This window comes from Phallusia mammillata, chromosome 7 (assembly GCF_965637545.1).
Source record: "Phallusia mammillata chromosome 7, kaPhaMamm4.hap1.1, whole genome shotgun sequence".
Taxonomy (NCBI): Eukaryota; Metazoa; Chordata; class Ascidiacea; order Phlebobranchia; family Ascidiidae; genus Phallusia; species Phallusia mammillata.
Window position 1 is genome coordinate 14,601,306 of NC_137258.1, and position 19,948 is coordinate 14,621,253.

The 19,948-nt window shown below is 37.5% G+C and overlaps 1 protein-coding gene and 1 non-coding gene across 2 annotated transcripts; both read left to right on the top strand.

Moving 5' to 3' along the window:
• The first annotated feature begins 346 nt into the window (after window positions 1-346).
• LOC145239028 (uncharacterized) lies at window positions 347-1,161 on the top strand. The gene is made up of 2 exons (XM_080102317.1): window positions 347-729; window positions 831-1,161. The coding sequence occupies exons 1-2, from the start codon at window positions 347-349 to the stop codon at window positions 1,159-1,161; spliced, it is 714 nt and encodes a 237-aa protein (XP_079958443.1).
• A 647-nt stretch (window positions 1,162-1,808) lies between these two features.
• Window positions 1,809-1,882, top strand: Trnas-gga (transfer RNA serine (anticodon GGA)). Its single transcript has one exon. It is a non-coding gene; the product is annotated as a tRNA-Ser (tRNA).
• The last annotated feature ends 18,066 nt before the right edge of the window (window positions 1,883-19,948 follow it).

Genomic DNA, 19,948 nt, shown 5'->3' on the forward strand with positions numbered 1-19,948 from the left:
ATTATTCGCTTTGACCTCTTCTTGCACTGTGGTTATAGAAAACTTTACCCACTTTCCTTGTTACGGATGGTTCGTTTTTTTAAGTTGCAATGTAGCTTATTTTCTGGCACAAATCACACATATTTTTTAGTCAAAAGCCCTAACTAAGCGCTTGCTAAAGGTAACGAACAATAAAAAACACGCCCACTTCACGCTACGGAATTCCGTACACTGATTTGCACATCGTCAACATCACAGGTGATGTCTATTTATAACCCTTTAACTGTAGACCTTACAGCTGCCTGTTTGGCACCGCGGCCTAAACTGCAAATTGCTCCGAATGTTGCCGGACAAGCACATAGTCAAAATGATCATAGAGCTTGTCCACAACCGCAGCTTTGTACTCAAGACCAGCAACGGCCAGCAAAGCAGGTTACGCCGCCCCAAGAACGGCGTGCCCCAAGGATCTGTTTTAGCTCCCCTACTGTTTAATATCTACACAAGCGATGTACCAACTACAGTCTGTAAGAAGTATGCCTATGCCGATGACCAGGCTATCATGCATTGCGATAATGACTGTGGACACTTGGAAAAGACTCTTAGCCAGGACATGTCGGTACTGTCAGGATACCTTCGGATGTGGAGGCTGAAGCTCAGTGAGACTATAACAGTTTCAGCGGCCTTCCACCTTAATAACAAGGAGGCTAAACGCAAGTTGTCCGTCCAGTCTAATGGGAAAACTTTCACGACGTACCAACTTATCTCGGTGTGCAGCTAGATAGGTCACTTACCTACCGCCAACACCTTGAAACGACGCGCAAAAAACTCACCTCACGCGTTGCTCTTGTCAGGAGACTGGCTGGCACAGGTTGGGGAGCCAGCGCGGATATCCTCCGCGTGCCTTACCTTGCCCTTGTCTACGCCCCAGCCGAATATTGCGCTCCTGTGTGGGGAAGAAGCGCCCATACCCACCTTGTCGACAAGTGCCTTAACGACGTCATGCGCATCGTCACTGGTTGCCTGCACCCCACACCAGTCGACCTCCTACCCATTTTGGCAGGCATCCAGCCGGCTGACCTCCGCCATAAAGGAGCCACCTTGCGTTTAGGACGCCACGCTCTAATGGAACAACATCTTCTCCATCCAAGATCAAAGAGCTGGCCCACCTCAATCAAAGATTAAAATCAATGAGCCCCTTCGTGCCTGCTGCCGTTAAAATACTCGGCGACAAGAACGGCTCAGACGCAACCGACTGGATGACCACTCAATGGAAAATGAGATGGGGAAACATCAGCACCCCACTCCACTACTACTGTCCCTACCCATCAAACAAACCATCAGAGTTCGGCCTGCCTCGGCGGGCCTGGACCCGCCTGAACAGGCTGAGAACAGGGGTGGGCCGCTTTAGATCATCCAGGTACAGGTGGGGTCTGGCTACTTCTGCGGCATGTGAGTGTGGCGTGGAGGAACAGACAGCCGACCACATAATATCACGGTGTCCGCTATTCCGTCCACCAAGTGGAAAGAGCGGTCTGACGGCCTTGGATGACGAGACAGTCGGCTGGTTGCTCGACAACTGCCCCGACATTTGAACGACAATAACATGTCCAACAGAAAGAAGAAGAACTGCTGAATTTGTTTTGACAAAAATTAATGTTTAGACATGCTCTTGCTCCGTAAGGTTTTGTGCAAAATCGATAGAAGATAGGGAAAAACTTTCTCAGGGAAAGTTGTTGGGTATAAAATTTTCTACAATTTAAAGATAAAAAAAATTCGATGACGTCATCACTTACGAAATGTTCCAAGTTGTTTCACAATCAATTCCTTTGGCCTGTGCAGCTCAGTTGGTAGAGCGCGAGTCCCGGAAAGACTCCTGTCGTGGGTTCGAATCCCACCGCAGGCTAGATTTTTCTAGCCTACGCCTTGCCATATTGTGGTGAATGCTTGGTGACCGGCTGATTCGGTATAGCGCATTCAATGGGCCTGGCGTACTGTGATTTGACACTTGACTGACTTATTTTTGTGCTTACCAAATGGTTGCATCCACATAATGCATTTGTTACATAGTTATTACGTCACATGTGCTCTGTGGCGCCCCCAGTGTACTTTCTGTAAGTAGCGATACTCGTCGTGGCAAGGAATGCACGTGATAGTCGTGTTTGGTCGTTGTGCAAGACAGATGTGATATTCCTGTCTCGATTTTATATGCCGGTTTTTATATTGCCAATAAAGATTGCAACAACTGAAAACTGCAAGTCTGCACCGAAAAGAAAAAGGCGTGTTACAAAATTGGCGAGCACGCCAGGACCTGCTTCAGTTGTTTGCAAATATCTTGAGGAAGATATTTTTATTCCTTTTTTAACATTTTAATCCGTCAGAATGAATTTTTATTATCCCCCACCGCGCTTTGATAAAGGGGGCAACTTTATACATTTTTTGGCAAGTTTTGAAAGCTTCTGCCAAAGCATGGATGCTAACGAAGTGGCCAAGCGCCACGCGCTTTTAGCAAGCTTGCCGGAAGATGTAATTTTTGACATGAAGCAAGCAAGCGGCAGTGCCTTGTACACGGCTGATTACAAAGACCTGAAGGCACTTGGAATTAACGTGACCGGCGGCAATGTGTTCAGGAACAAGGCCAAACAAGATCTGGTAGAAAGGACGCAGAAAGTTGAAGAAACAGACAGAATGTTTATTATGGAGCTTTTCCAGCTGGGTCAAGCCGCATGTCCGGATGACGATAATCTGAGAAATCAAATGTGTTTTTTGGTGCTGACCAACGGTTTAAAAAATCGTTTTTTAGCCGATAAAATAATATGGGAAAACTCTTCTTTTTCATCTGCTTGTCAAATTGTTATGCAATCGGAGTGCTTTGCAAGTCCAGCTAATATGGGCATATGTGCGATGTCAACCAACCAATCTTTCTTAAACCAAGCTGTGCTGCTTGAAATGGTTGAAGAACTGCGTCACGAACTTCAAGACTTGAAAGATAAGGTTGGTTTCATTGTTGACAGGAACTGTCAGAATAACAAACCCTTGTGCCTTCACTGTGGGAAAAAGGGCCACATTCGAGCAAATTGTGGGGACGTATATAACCCTGAACCAACTACACCTCTGCAGAGCACGGCTGTATGTGCTGTCAAACGAAAATGAGAACGGACTAGAAGAGGCGGGTGTGCCGCAGGTAGCCGAGACGTTGTCAATGAGTACAGGATTTGTTCCGCAAGCATGGTTGCTTCAGTCAAAGGCGGTCACAAACGAGAAAAAGTTGGAAACTCTGGCGGCAACCATGAAGTGTTACCGCGTTGTGTAAATGTTGTTAAAGTTTCTCGTAATGGCTTAACCGAAGCTCCATATCTTGTACAAAGGAATGGATGCACGGTGACGTCGAATTTTGCCCGTGGCGTGTATGTTAAGAGAGGGTTGAGAAAAACATGTGCTGTGCATTTGAAGAACCCTGGACCGAAATGGGGTGAATTGTGTCAACAAAGTGTCCACGAGAAAGCCGACGATCTATGTTATGACGCAAACAAGAATGCCGACGGTTTTCTATCACTGGGTGCAAACTTTGCACCACGAAAACATATTCCACAGTTTGTGGAGCGCGTTAATATACGACCACCGAGTATTGTTCGTCATAGAACATTTTACCCCGCCGCCGTGACCTAATAGGTTCGTTTGTTATGTTTTTGTGTTTTGTTTGTGTTTCACTTAATTTCACGTTGTTTGTTGCAGGGGCGGCTCGTGCGAGGGGGCTGCGGAGCTGCAGCACCCCCAGTATTTTTACTTGACATTCCTATTCCAAGTTGTTATACCAAACAATCTTTACATATAGTTTTTATGTTTGATCAGTGTATACTAAGAATAACTTTTATGGCATTAATCGGCATTTTATTAAAATAAAATTAATAAAAATTTTGTATTATTTAAAAATTAAAAAAATAATAATAATAATAATAATAAGTTATCTATGGCGGAGCTGCAGCTCCAGTTTCGTGACGTTTCATGACGTTTTCAGTTGTGCGCATGCGCACTTGAAAAAGCTACATGCCGGGCGAAATAGGCGAGAGGGGGCTGTGGCTCGCGCAGCCCCTCCCGTGACGTAGCGCTAGTTGTGTTGTCTGCTTCGCGTCAGTGAGCTCCAAAGCCAAACCCGTGTACTGTGTTTTTAAGTTCGACAGTGAGTGCAGTGAAATAATTATTTTGCTATCATTAAATTTATTGTTTGACTGTTAGTCGTGACTTTTTAAGATGACTGTAAGTGGGTTTCAGTTTTTACAGTTATCATTGAATTGAATAAGTGTATCTCACACCTTGAAAAAGAAAAAAGGTCATCTAACACCTTTTAAAGTCACAATTAACCTTTATAATAAATAACTGAATTAAAAAGATTTATGAAAGTATGGGACAAAAAATCTGCTACTCAAATGTCATGCAGGAATAAGCAACAACAAGAAATACTCAGTTTTAGTTCCTAATGCTACCAAAAAAAATTAAATTTGTGACTGTGAAGTTAAATGCCTCACTGAAATTCAGGCAATATCAAATGCAGAACAAACAACTGCAAGCAACAGGAATTTTGAAATGAAGACAAAAAAAGAGTGAAGACAATTTAAAGTGTGGATTTCTTAACACACCATGTGGACAGTATTTGCAACCAAGTGCAATCATGTGTATTGATATAATGGACATGTACTGTTTGTCTAATCTAAACAGTAGCTGCTAAATTGCTTCACAGGAAGTGTTTCTTAAGAATGAACATTCTACAGACAAGATAGTAGTGACACCAAGCACGTCCTATTGTTGACAAAGAAAAGCTAGTTACTCAAATGAAAATGTTTCTGTAGATCTGATGTTCATGATTACTTTGAAAATAATTAATCTAGAGATGATGTTTTGACAAGTTAAATTACTAGGATGAAAAATCCTTTTTGCTGTTTTCATAATTCCTTCAAAGGCAAAACAGTTCTTTTTAACACTGAAAAAGATGCCAATTTTTCTGGGGAACACCAATATTTCCAAAAGACTTGCACTTGCAGTGCTAGTACTAAATAGAAAAACAGTTTCTTAGTTATCATTTGGGATTAAGGAAGAAGCTATCAATTATCATGCCCAAACTATAACTTCATGATTCATTTTGGTTGGAAAAAGGAAGCACAAGATTTAATAATATGGTTTAAATTTAAGTGAGAGTGTTGTAAATTTTAAAGCTTGAAGGCGTTTTGCACTTAAAAAAGAAATTATAAGCTATTTGCCAGCAAGCAGCAATTATAGCAGTTAAGAAACTAAAATACAATTAATAGTCTGTACACAAAAATTCAAGAAAGATGTTTAAATGAACAAGTTCTGAAACCAATGTAATGTGGTTGTTAAATTTGTTAGTTATGATACCAATAAAAAGCTGTATGGCTAGTTTTTTTTTGTCACAATAATCTGTGAAGTGTCATAGAATATGTTGAAAACGCTGACTGTGGCTAAATTTACTTAAATGAAACCTGACAATTTTTGTTGTCGAACTGAAATACTTCGACCTTTTTCGACTCATTTATATCTATTTTTTCTATTACTTTTTTTTCTATATTCCTGTTGTGTTTTACCGTATTTACAACCGCTTCGTTTCGAAGCTGTGCCACGTGTGCTTTTGTTTTTCACATTATTACTGAACGTTATTGTGTTTGGCCCGTCGCTGTGCAAGTAAACAAAATACACAAATGATGCCGTCTGCTGTTTACACTCGTGTACATTATTGCGTAACAAAAATTACGTCACAATGGAGTTGCTAATTAAGATTTGTATTACTTGTTTTTCTGCACAAAACAAATGGCTAGAAAACTAGAAATGTAGCTTTTCAATATATTGCCAACTCATATATATTCAGTAGAGGGGGGGCAGCACCCCCACAAATTTCAGGCACGAGCCGCCACTGGTTTGTTGTCATTCAAATCAGACTTATAGAATCTTTGCGTTGTGTCTTGATTTTGTTTAACTGTTTTTACTGTGTTTTGTTGTTAATTTACTACTAGTTTACTGTGTTTTGTTATTTGCACAACAATGTTTTCACGATTGTTCACTGACTCCAATTCTTTGTATTTGATTTTGGGCATTAATGTAATTAATAATGCGTTACTCATGCACTTATCACATCGTATGTTTATTTATTTTGTGCCCGCTTGGCAGTTATTGCTTTAATTTGTTTAAGAGCGATTTGGTGTAAAAACTGGTTGCGTAAAGTCGTACGTTCTGTGCTGTCATATGCGTTTTCGTGGTATGTCGTATTGAGTGTGGACACTCTATTTTATGTGTTAGGGGGAGTGTGTTACATAGTTATTACGTCACATGTGCTCTGTGGCGCCCCCAGTGTACTTTCTGTAAGTAGCGATACTCGACGTGGCAAGGAATGCACGTGGTAGCCGTGTTTGGTCGTTGTGCAAGACAGATGTGATATTCCTGTCTCGATTTTATATGCCGGTTTTTATATTGCCAATAAAGATTGCAACAACTGAAAACTGCAGGTCTGCACCGAACAGAAAAAGGCGTGTTACACATTCACAAGCGTTTGTACATGGGATGTTTATTACACATATAAAACTTGACTACACAGTTCATAGAAGTTAGCTGAAAAAACACAATGCCAAGCATTCCCAAGTACTTTGCACTGATTCTTCTGTATTTTTTGTCCAGTCATGAGGCCTAATTGTAAGTTTTAAGGCCTTCGCCTTGCGTGTACACGCCTTGGACCGTGACACCGTAGAACTTAGTTGGTTTTTGTTTATTGATTCTAAACTGACCAATATGCCAACAGCAGAAATACATTTGAGAATTCAACGTTGAGTAAATCCGATGGTACAATAGGAATAGGATAGCAATATGGAATGAATCTCGTCACTAAGAACTTGCTAATATATCACACGACTAACGTTACGTTTTTAAGTACCCTTGGGAGCGCACAATAGAATGCAAGACTATCGTCCTGTAGTGTAGCGGAATGTAACTGGGCAACCGCAAAAAGACCCTTGTCGAACACAGTATAAAAGAACTAATTACATGATTACAAGTGACCAGAGGGCTATGTAGTTTACCAAACTAGAACATTAGGCAGGAGGACAAACAGCGTTTCGATGTGTTCATTGTGTCAATCAGCGACTTTAAGTTTTGGCAGTGGAAAACTACATGAAAACATCAAACAAACTACACTTAATTAATACCAATTCGTTACAAAATCCCTCCATGATATGATAAATGTAAATGCAGTTGAGGGACAGACAATCAAAATATCAGTCAGCAAGCACCAACTTCCAAAGCCAGTGCTTCTACTACAGTTGTTTTCTTGATAAACAACTGCTGTCACCACTAATAATAAAGTTAAATTGACTGATACAGTTGTATATTCAAGCAAATCAAGGCAAATATACAGCCTTCAACTACTCACTTTCTAGCCCAATTCAGCTCAACACATATCAAACAAAGATCGCCGCAACACACGCGGAAAGCCCTAAAAATAAACTCCAAACAGCTGTCTGTCAACCAAGAAAAACGGCTCGTTAGAAAAATATGTATTTTCCGAATTTTCACTTTCTCCTTACTGTAATTATTTTTTTCCACATACAAACATATCATTTTTTTCGAAAAAATTGAAGCCAATATGCATAAGCAAGCCAACGCACCCCAGTTGGCATATCTCGATGCGCATTTATGCGCCTCCCGCAGTGAAAAGTACCTTTTCCTATCTTTAACTAAACCAGCGGTTCTCAAACTTTTTTAATTTTTTGGTTTAACAGTCCCTTCGCAATTTTTTCGAGCACTCGTGGTCCAAGCTAAATATTCATAAAATTTATAATACCTTGGCAAAATAAACTGTCCTGTTAATAAACTAAAAGTTAATTTATTCCTTTCGAAAGCATTCCCACAACAACATACAGAATGAATTTAGTTTAGTTTCGTAAGATCACTTTGCATGGAAATGTTTTAAAGGCAATTTTTTACGTCACAAACAAGACTAAAACAATATTAATGTACTGCCCTCACGGTGTACAAATGTTAACACTCCGTCTATCTGACTCCTTTAACGAAGAAACTAATTGCTGATCCAAACTTGCTAAAACTACTACAACGTCAAACACAATAGTTAAGTTCTCAAGTCTGTAATTTAATTCATATCGCGAAACAAACATCGACACTTATTTAAGATACGCAACACAAAGTAAGTTAGTTCTGGTCTAGTCTGTTCAGTTAAGCTTAGTCTAGTTCAGTTAAGTCTAATCCTTAGTTCAGTTAAGTAGTTAAGTCTGGTTATTTAGTGTCTCAAGTACTACGCATACATAGTAAACCAAGTGACGATGACGTAACTGTACAGATGTAGAAGGTGCTAATTGGTGACAAGTGACAACTGTATACAGTCAAACTTCGATACTATGCCACCTTGCTATTATGCCACCCTCGCTACTATACCACTTTTGATCGTCATCAACTAAATTTAATAGAAAATATATTTACTATGCCACCCCTTACCCTCGATACTATGACACATGAGAGAACAGTATTACTGTATTAACGGTCTGGTTATGGATTGAAAAATTGGGCCTTCTGACAACTTTCGGTTTAAGCTCATGATAAAACAGAGAAAACCCGAAAAACAAATCGTTGAATAAACAAACGTGGCCATGTTAAGAGGTTTCACGGCTTTGCAGCGAGTTATGTAAACACCGTTCTTTGCTTGTGTCACGGCAAAACTAACAGATCTTGTTTGTTCTAGGCACGATCTATCCGTATTTTTGTAATAAATTATACTGTATACTGTAATAAATTATAATCGTACAACACAACGTGGCATTACAGTACAAGTCACGTCACAAGTTTTTATGTTTAAAAACAACCCTCGCTATTATGCCACCCTCGCTACTATGCCACTTTCTCTCGGTCCCAAAGGGTGGCATAGTATCGAAGTTTGACTGTATATGTAAAAGGTAAAACAGATGTAAAAGGTGTGACAAATTGAATGTGACAAATGGAAATTTAGGTAGAGTCCGAATGAAAGTTCGATATATAAACATAGTGCGCCAACAATCGCCTCTGTTTGTAACTTGAAAAAGTAATAACCACTTCTTGTCATAGAAAGTAGAAACCCTGTTTTGTTTATCTAAATTTTGCTTATACTCTCGCAAGATCTCATATTACATAAGATTGTAGAAATACTTTAAGCTCCCCGCGGTCCCTCTGAAATCGCGTGACGGACCCCTAAGGGACCGCGGACCCCAGTTTGAGAACCGTTGAACTAAACAGTTTTTAATTGTTCCTGAACAACAAATATGTTGAAAAACGCATTCTAATTAGACATGCAGTGGTTTGGTTCATGACTTTTTTCGGTCTATAGATATGTTTGACAACATATTGTTTTATTTTCTATTTTTACAAGGCACACAAACCCAACGTTATACAATCTTGACTGTGGTCATCATTTGGTTACTTCCAGTGTTTGCGAATTGTAATAATGAAACATTGCTCAAAAAAGTAAATTGCTTAAAATACTGTTTTAGCTGGACTCTCTCTCCTATTGGTTTCTACTGCTTCAGATTTCCAGAAACTTCATCATTCAATATTTTGTGAACAGGAAAAGGGTTTTCAGGTATTTACCTGCTGTTAACAATATTGTTTTATAATGATGAGTCCAATAATTGTTTTTCGCATTGAATATGTTCACAATTTTAACCTCGAATTCTTCTCTGACAATAAGGTTTGGGAAATGCTCTTTGTTGCCGATAAGTTTGCTTTCTCAGGTTTATAGAGCTCCTCTGGCAAGTATTTTTGTTCCGACGTTTCGATGTCCTATACAGGTCGACTTCATCAGGGCTTACCCTCTATAAACTTGATATTATGCCTGGCATCAATAGCTTATATAAGTTTGTTTTTTATTATAATAAACCTTTCTGGTTTATGACTTAGGCCTTCCTACATTTTGTCAATTTTATATACCATTTAGTGTGGTAGCTGGTTTTACATTAACTGAATAGAAAAAAACTAGGAAAGCCTGAAATTATTTGGGTGGTGTCATTGTAACACGTCCATTGTTATTTCAATTTGTGTTTGTATGTTGAGTAGTGTCAGCGTAATAGTTTAGTTGTAATTTTTCGTCATGGACACTGCAAACCTGTTAGTTAAAAAAAAAAATTGTGAACTGAATCTCCGCTGCACTCCTTATTACTGTGGTTCTTAACCTTTTTATAACGGCCGAACCCGACATTCTTCAGCCTTCTTCAACTCAAACTGCTTCGAGGGCCAAAAACAAACTTTTGAGTAAGTCGAGAGCCGCACTATAGAAACATTTTTTTACAATGTCACATGACAATAAAGATATTGCATGAATAAAAAGTGAAATGTTCATTAATGCCATTAACATCATATTAAAACTTTGCATAAACCACTATTAGATCATATAAACTCAATGGTCTGACAGGGTATTCCGTCTGAGCAAAACACATAATTTCTAAATGATACTAGGCCGCACAAAAAAGAGAGAAAATATTGAGCCGTCTTAAGGTGTAACGCAGTGGTTCTCAAACTTTTTAGGCATGCGGCGCAATAAAGAACTAAAATTTCCTTCCGCGGCACACTTCGCAGGTGAACATAACAAAAGTTGTTTAAAGAATGTTCATTTTCAAATTTCTTGTGTAGGGAAAGGATGCTTTTTATAACCAGTTACAAAAATATGAGCTTTAAAACGTTGTCACGCACACGAGTATTTCGTCATAAAGTCCTAAAACACCAGTGAATGTTTGCACTTTTAAATGGAAAATATTTCTCGACACGCTTGGAAATCTCTCACAGCACATTAGTGCGCCGCGGCATATAGTTTGAGAATAACTGGTGTAACCTATTAAAGATAAAGAACGCAATACACAAAGACATAAAGTACACAAGAAACCGTACGATAACGGACAAACATGATCACAATATCATAACATATAACAAAGAATAAACATAAGACAGACATTGCGTAATAGTACAAAATATAAGTTATGTCAAATTCATCATTTCGATTTAGAACAGTTATGCTTAAACTGTTTGTTGCGACTTACTAGTGCACCCCGAGAGATTTCCAAGTGTGCCGCGAAAGTTTCGAAAATTCTTTTGTAAAACCAATAGTCTTATTTTCTTGTGAGATCTGTGTAGTTATTAAAATATAAAAGTGTTGCAAATTGCATTAGAGTGTGTGAATAAAAAATGGGCCGACACAGCAAGTTGATTGACTTCAATTTGCAAATCTCCAATCTTTTCTAACAAATGTCTTTCATTGTTTTAGACAAGTACAATACAAATGACAGTATACTGCTATAGCAGAAAATCGTAAAAGATGTCTTAGTATGTAAACAAAACCTGTTAAGAATTGAAAATGCAATCATCCATCGGCGGTGAAAAGGAGACTCATGATTGATCAAAAAGGCCCCGTTTGCAAAATAATTTTATTTAGAAAATATGCAAACGCGTTTGCGCTTTATTGTTGCGTAAATATAAAGTATGTTTGATTATAGTTTTACAGAAAAGGATAAATGTTAAACTTTATTGTTGGATCTACATCAATGATTTATGCTAATACAGACAACATGCGACAAAGGGCGTGAAGTTGCGGCTTTAGGTGACGTACCGGCTTAAAATCTTTTCTATCTTTACTTGGGAATTAAATTCTGCCTCCACACCGATTTGGCAATTCGGTTTTCTAAACGTTGGAGCTATAATCAAGCAATAAGAATAGCAATTGTAAACTCAAATATCCGTTAAAAAATAAGTAAGCACAAACTTTTTTGCATTTTTTTTATGCAGAGACATCCATGTGAAGAAACCAAACCACCAATAAAGCCTAAAAATGGTATTTACTGCATTTAATATTTGTGTTAGGCATTGCCTAGGTGTTTATTTGTATTGTAGTGTCAATTTAAAGCAGTGGTTCCCAACCTTTTTGTAGTCACGGACAGTTTTTTTTTTTAAGGTTTGGTTTGGGTGACCGCTAAGTAGTTTTAAGAGACCGCAAGTGTTTCATTTAAATACCAAAAAATAGCCATATTTGCTTAAACGAATTATTTATTAGGCTACTGGCAAATTTTGGGAAACCGCTGGAGAAATTTGGGACCTTTTTTTAAACACCTTAAAAAAACACACACTGGTCACGGACCCCCTTTATAAATTTTATAAGTCTGGGGACCCCAACGCAATTTACCGTCATTTTCACGTTTGTTGCATTGTATTACACCTTGTTATGGATTTTGAGCATTTTAATCCACCTTCACAGTCCTTTTTTCAATGAAGTTTCTGTATTGTAGCGGTCAACACAACAAATCGATAAATTTTCTGGTATATATAACTTGACATAACGCTTGCCCTGTAAAGTTTATTGTCAATGTGTTTTCTGATGTCACAATAGGGAAAATAATCACAACAAGTAATTGTTCTTGGCCCAATTAAGAATTAAGGTGTGATAAACAGGGTGCACTCATATGAATGATTGTAAAAACTGTTAAGAAACGTAAAATATTTTTCTGATGGTTAATGATAGAAAACATATGTGCCCCCACGGACCCCCTGAAACCACCTCACGGACCCCTTGGAGGTCCGCGAACCCCAGGTTGGGAACCACTGATTTAAAGGGTAATGCACATTTACCACACAAAAGATTGTTTTTATGTTTTTAATTTGGATTTTCAAACAAACAGCTCTATTATGGACCCAACAAAATGCATTGTTACTTTTCGGTTCCGCGCATAACATTTGACAGCGTAAACAAAAAAATATTGTAAAGCGTTTGTATATTTAGTTTTTTAATATGGTACAACAATTGAAAACATTTCACAAATAATTAGCAAAATCTAAACGGGTGCCATGACAAACTGCATCTAAACTCCACCAAAAGTTGCCTTTATTGTTAAGTTCAAATAAAACATATCCGGAAATAATGAAAACTGGCAAGAGTAATTGGCTTCTCAAATACAGCGTGCAACATGTAAAAACCAATGACAACCAAATATAATTGTGTATTTACAGAGATGCCACCAATGTGCATACAAACCAATAAAACAACGCAAAAAAACAGGCAAGTACAGTCATCTAAATAGCCTACTCTGTTTTATATACTTCTAATATATACCCCAATTTCTCACATCAAAGTGTATTGTTGGCCAAATAATAGCTTACATTCATCAAAGTAATGATAGAAAAAAGTAATAGTGTGATTTGATAAAAATGTGACCTACTCCAGGAACTAACACAAGATAAATATGATAAATAACAGGTCAATAATTGAGGATAGTAAATGTGAATAAATGTACTCTATTAGTGTACAAAAATGCCCCATGATTTGAAGTAAAATAATATATTTTGTTAAGTTTACGGAATGTAAACTTTAAGCGAATAGATTTTTGAAGAGACTGAAAAGTTAAAAATTTTGGCAATGTTAGTGTGCTAAAAGGCAGTGGTTCCCAACCTTTTTTTAACGCGACCCAAATACTTACCAAAATTTTGTTAAGTGGTTCCTCGCGACCCATGGACATACTATTTTAGTTGTATGTTTGCCTGTAAATTAAGAAAGCTTTTTGAAAATTGCTACGGCAGTTTAGCAAATCAATAACCTTATAACGAACAAATACGGTTGTTTTTTCGACCAAACTTTTCCATTTAACCCAAACTTGGAGCTGAATCGATGTATTATTAGCCAGACAACGCTCAACTGTGAGCTAACACATCTCTTTATGACGTCACAAACACTTTTAACAATTACCGCATCAAGTTGTGATGAAATTATTATTGAGCAATAATTTAAAGCCTTAGGAAATATAAAAATAACGCTACCAGGCAAAGTAAGTAGATGCTCTTACTGTCACTAAAACAAGTGACCTAACAGAATGTTCACGCGACCCAACTTTTGGTCGCGATCCATAGGTTGGGAAACACTGTGCTAAGGAGTTAGCAATAAGCGGATTAAGATTGCAGCTACACCGTCATGATAAAGCAGTTTGTTATATCAGCATACAGGAAAGTAAGTTTGACAAATTGTGGTAAAACACCACTGGGGATAAACATTGGTGGAACCAGAGACTACTAAGCAGAGACTGCACACTGCCGGCATAGCGACGACATAAATGGGGCAATATCTTTGCCGATAAGCAACGGATCGAACTAAAATTTTGCATATAAGTTTTAATTAATTAGTCTGATTTTTAGGTATTTTAATCTGATACATATTAGACTTCGTTTGTGTTTTAAAAATAAAAATGTTCTCTGCACGTATTAAGATTGGTTCCGCTTGAACGCGACCAGTAAGATTTCAGCGTTTACAATGGAAAAGGATGGGAAAATGTGGTGCTGTCGTCTGTTTTTCGTGTTTACGTGAAGCGTAAGCTTTTAAATCGGATTTTGATGGTTATTAAACAAACTAGACTACTTTTTGAAAGATATAAAGGTAAAACACCCTTCCGGCCCATTGAGATACAGGCCCAGGGTAGTGGTAGAAAGCGAGATTTCTGAAATGACCACATGTGTTTCGTCAAAATTGGCTATAGCTAGTTTTAAATTGTGCTGCAGGCTTTTGTTGACAGATCCCTCTTATACTAAGAATGTATTGACTAAAATTCACCACTCCTAAATGATTTATTTGTCCTAGTATTGTTAAACTGAAATTAAAAGGGCTGTGGCAAAACTTTCTTTTGAAACTAATGTTGTAGTAATTTTTTCTACAATAGAGTAATTGTAGAATGTTAATAAGTTGTTGATAGACTCCTGTTAAAGAAGATGGAGTTGCGTCATCCCAGCAACATGCTCAACCTCATCAAATATGAAACCAAGACACAAGTTTAATGTTACTATTAAATAAAAAGTTTCTGTTTTTGTGCTAATGGCCTTTCAAAATGTCATTAAAATATAAAGTAAACATCTACCAATGTATTAAAAAAATATGATATAATTTAATTTATTTTGTACATTGACACAGGCAAGAACAACATTTACTATTAGCTGAACTTGACTGATACTGGAAAGTGTATCTTTTTAATTTGTTAGGTACGTCAAGTACTAAGCATTTCCCTATTTTTGCTAAACGTTTATGTTTTATAACAGACTACATTTGTATGCACCTTGCTACTTCAGAGTTCAGAACTAGATAATTCCAAAGTATATGTTTCATATTTTTTTATTTTTGCGACAACAATACATTTGTTTACTAAGTATTAAGCTGGCAGAGAAAAATAAAATTACATCAAGATGCAGTGCAGTGGTTGTTTGGCCCATTTTACCACATGAACAGAAATAAAAATGACTTTGACTCATGCAAGTGGAACGAAAATGTCACAACTCAAAGATAAACAATAGACGGAATATATGACTGAACAATGTACAAAAATACACACACACACAAACTAGGCAGTTGATTTGAAAACAAACCAGACTCAGTTGTATTTTATATACAATACCATACAACTTGTCAAATGCCTAAAAAATTTTACCTTAAAACCAATGGTATTGTCGATAAAAAGAATGCATGATGCTTTTTCAGTTTCATCCTGATAATCATCAAACTAATATATCTGGGATCAACACCTATGATGTTGGTTAGTACAAGCTGCTTAAAAACAAAATCTAAAATTACTTATGTGTAAAAATGTTGAATTGATTTAAAAAAAACACAGTACCAAGTACCAGAACAAAACACAAGATGATAAAATTCATTGCATTTTAAATGTGTTAGACCTAGCATGGTCTTTATCTTTATTTAATTATGTCTGATTTTAAAATTTAGTGCCATTCCTTTGAGAACATTTGTAAAATAATGCGTGATGCTATTTCCGGTTTCATCCTGATATGCATTAAATTAACATATCTGGGATCAACACCTATCAGGTTGGGTAGTTTGAGCTGCTTGAATTGATATTTAAAACACACAAGTACCAGAACAAAACACAAGATGACAAAATTCATTGCATTCTAAATGTGTTAGGCCCAGCATGCTGTTTATTTAATTATGACTGATTTTAAAATTTAGTTACATTCCTTGATAATTTTTGTAACCTCGCAAATTATGATCTATATATGTTGGCAATGGTACATTTTTGGTCATACATGCACATTCGAAAATTTGGTAGCAAATTTCGTACATTCAACAGCCATCTCTGCCGTTATGTTTCCATCTGCGGAGAGTTTGTTGGTTCAAGATATTTTCAAAAGTAGTCTAGTTGATGTACCAAACAACAAAATCAATTTCAAAAGCCTACGCTTCACGCAAACGACAAAAAACAGACGATCGCACCACTTTTTCCTATCCTGTTCGATTGCAAACGCCGCAATCTCACTGGGCGCGTTCAAGCGGAACCAATCTTGTGCAGTCTCTGCTTAGTAATCTCTGGTGGAACTATACTATATGTGGAACTATACGGCTTCAAAAGCTGACAACTGTTAAAAAAGAGCGCAGTTCAAATTTTGTAAATACACTTTACTGAAGCATGTTTGAATTTTATAACCCAAAAGTTTTTGCAGCCCTTTCCAGTTTTGCAGGGTTATTGGGACACATCCAACCTCCATAGTAAATCATCTTGATAATTTTAACTTTCTATCTACTTTGAAATGATAGACAAAGTTGTTGATAAGTAATTGTATGCTGCACTGCTCAAAGCAGTGGTTCTCAACCTTTTTGCCTTTGCGTACCCTTTTTAATGCTGTATGCCAGGCCTGCACAACTCAAAACAACGCAAGGGCCACAACGGAACACATAAATGTTTATCGGGCCGCATGCTAACGTATTTTAAATGTTTGTAAAGTAAAATTGGCGAGCACTTGGCCGGAAACCGTACGTCCCTGTATAAGTATATTACAACTTTATTGGAGTATACCACAATACTGTTTAAAAAACTTATCGGTCATGCTGAATATAACTGTTACAACCAAGGCAAAATTTAAAATTTGTCCTGTCTATCTCTTATAGTTATAACAGAGCTGATAATTTGATACGACGTTTTTTATTAGCTTTCTTTCGTCGCTGACAAACAATATCACATGAACGAATAAATTTTCTTAAGCATCAACAACAACCCAAAGAACACAATTTGTAACTAAAATTCAATGAGATATGTTGCATATTTTGTTGGCAACAAGCGCGTCGTAATCAGGCACTAGGCTGGAACTTGAATTTTTAGAATATCCTCCAAATGTCCACCAGCCAGTGAAGATCGCTGTTTGTTTTTATTAAAGTTTAATACAATGAAAGTTTGTTCAAATATGTAAGTGCTGCCGAATAAGCTGAACATTTGTTTTGCGAGAGTTACCAAATTTTTAAACTTTTCTTGGTGCAAACACTTGTAAAAGTCTTGCAAATTGCCTTCTTCGTGTTTTCTTTTAAGTAAATCTTTTAAGCCTGCAAATCAATAACCTCCATTTGCAAATGTGAAGGTGCCTCTTCCGGATCTATGGAAAACGGGTTTTCGACGATTTTAAGCTGCAGGTTTTCTTCACAGGAAAAAAAGGCAATTTCGTGGCTCAAAAAAGGTCAACTTGTACAAATTTGCTCTTGAAACGAAAAAAATCGTCAAAAATGGGGGTCGTTTTGTTCTCGAAAGAAAACACTCCCAAGTCCTACTGCATACCTCCTTCAGGAGCAGTTACTTCGCTCGGTAGGGATTATAACGTTCCCGATCGTCATTCATCTACATCAACAATTTACAAAGGATTGCAACATGGAATGTACAAACCATGCATCAGAAAGGAAAAGTGGACAATGTGATTTTGGAGATGAAGAGACATTCTTGGCATATCTGAAATGAGATGGACAGACCAAGGCGAAATTACCAAACAAGGAATTTTTTTTATATGGTCTGTAGGTAGCAAGCATCAGCATGGCGTTGGCTTCATGTTGGGAAATAAAACTGCTAGAAGTTTTATGGGATACTTAGGGGTGTCTGAAATAATCATTCTTCTTAAACTGAAAGGGCAGAGGACTAATCTCAAGATTATTCGGGCTTAGGCCCCCACTGAACAATCCCCTGATGATGAGATTAGAATGTTTGAAACACAACCGAGTCTAACTAAAAAGAAATGTAAATACCGTAAAATAATATTTGTGATGGGAGATTTCAATGCAAAGGTGGGAAGAGGAAGAGACGGATACATTGTTGGTGGGCATGGACTTGGCGACCGCAATGATCGTGGAGATATGTTCGTGAATTGGTGCCGTATCGACGATCTCACTATAAGCAACACATGGTTTCAGAATCATCCACGCCGCATCTGGACATGAAAATCTCTAGAAGACCAGATAAGAAAACAAATAGATTACATCACAATTTCAAGACACTTCAAGAATGGTGTTTTAAATGCAAAGACTTATCCAAGTGCTAATTGCTCGAGGGACCATGTGTCTCTTGTCGCAAATATCTATACCAAATTGAAGATTTGTTGTAAAACGGTGAGAAAACAGCAATACAATATTGACGCATGTAAAAATGCAGGCATAAAGGAAGTACTGAAATGTGAGATGGGTAATGCACTAAAACACTTGCAGGACAAAAGAGAGAACTCCCGAAGTAGGATGACAGATGGCATAAGATGTCTATTGGAAAAAAAGGCGCAGAACCAAAAGAAATCCTTTAAAGTACAGAGAATGATACGTTTGTTAAGTTGCAACTCTGCTTGTGCAGAATTCCTAAATCAAAAATGTCAAGAGATAGATAAGCTTTTTAATATCAGCGCAAAAGAAGCCCACCAAAAAATTAACCAGCTCGTGTTTAATCAACCACTATCTGGACCAGACATAATAAAATGTGAGGTTGAGAAATCCATGGCTAGCATAAAAAACGGAAAGGCGGTTGGTCCTGATGAAATTCCAATAGAAGTTGGGGAGGCTTTGGATGATATTGGAATCGACTTACTACTCCACCTTATAAATAGCATCTACAATACTGGTCAAACCCCAGAAGACATGCGTAAGTCGATTTTTGTCGCACTGCTCAAAAAAGCAGGAGCAATTGAATGCAAAGGTCATAGGACAATTAGCCTTATGAGTCACATTGTCAAATTACTTCTAAGAATATGTATGAATCGAATGAAGAACAAAATTAATGCAGAAATTTTAGCAGAAAAATGCAGAAACAATATGTGTTTCTGACTGATGAAGGGACACGAAACGCGATATACGTGATGGGAATACTCAGCGAAAGAGCAATCGAAATGCAACAAAAACTTTGTGTTTGCTTTCTTGACTACAGAGGAAAGCTTTTGATCAGGTCAAGCATGAGCAGATGCTACAGATGCTAAAAATATCAACATTGATGACAAGGATCTGAGAATCATCCAAAACCTTTATTACAACCAAGGTGCAGTGATGCGCGTGGGAGACTCTGAAACCGAACTTTTTTAAGAAGTATTAGAAAACATGTTAAGAAGTATTGGCGACCTGGAGGGGATCAGAGTTGGTGGTGTAAATATCAACAATATTCGATATGCCGATGATACAGTATTAATTGCAACAAGCTTTAAAAGCTGGTAACAAATGTGGAAGAAGAAAGTGAGAAGATGGGAATGACCTAAAATGTGGATAAAACAGAATGTATGGTGATGGCCAAAGAAGCAGGACCAAATAAATGTAACATACTGGTTTCAGATAAACCAATCAAACAAACCCGAAGATTTAGATATCTTGGGTCTATACCTCAAGTCAATTTTAGCAAACAAATAATTGAATATGAATACTCGTGTAAGAGTACTAAAAAAATCATGTGTGTCCAGTTCTGCTATACGGTTGCGAAAGCTGGACTTTCACAAACGAACTGATTGACAACCTGAGTGCGGCTAAGATGTGGTTTCTCAGACAAATGGAACGAATCTCTTATACCTCCCACAAGTCCAATCAAGAGGTATTGAAACCAACGAACCAGTAAAGATCACTGCTAAGCACAATTAAACTACGACAACTCAAGTTTTATTGGCCACATAACAAGAAAACAAAAAC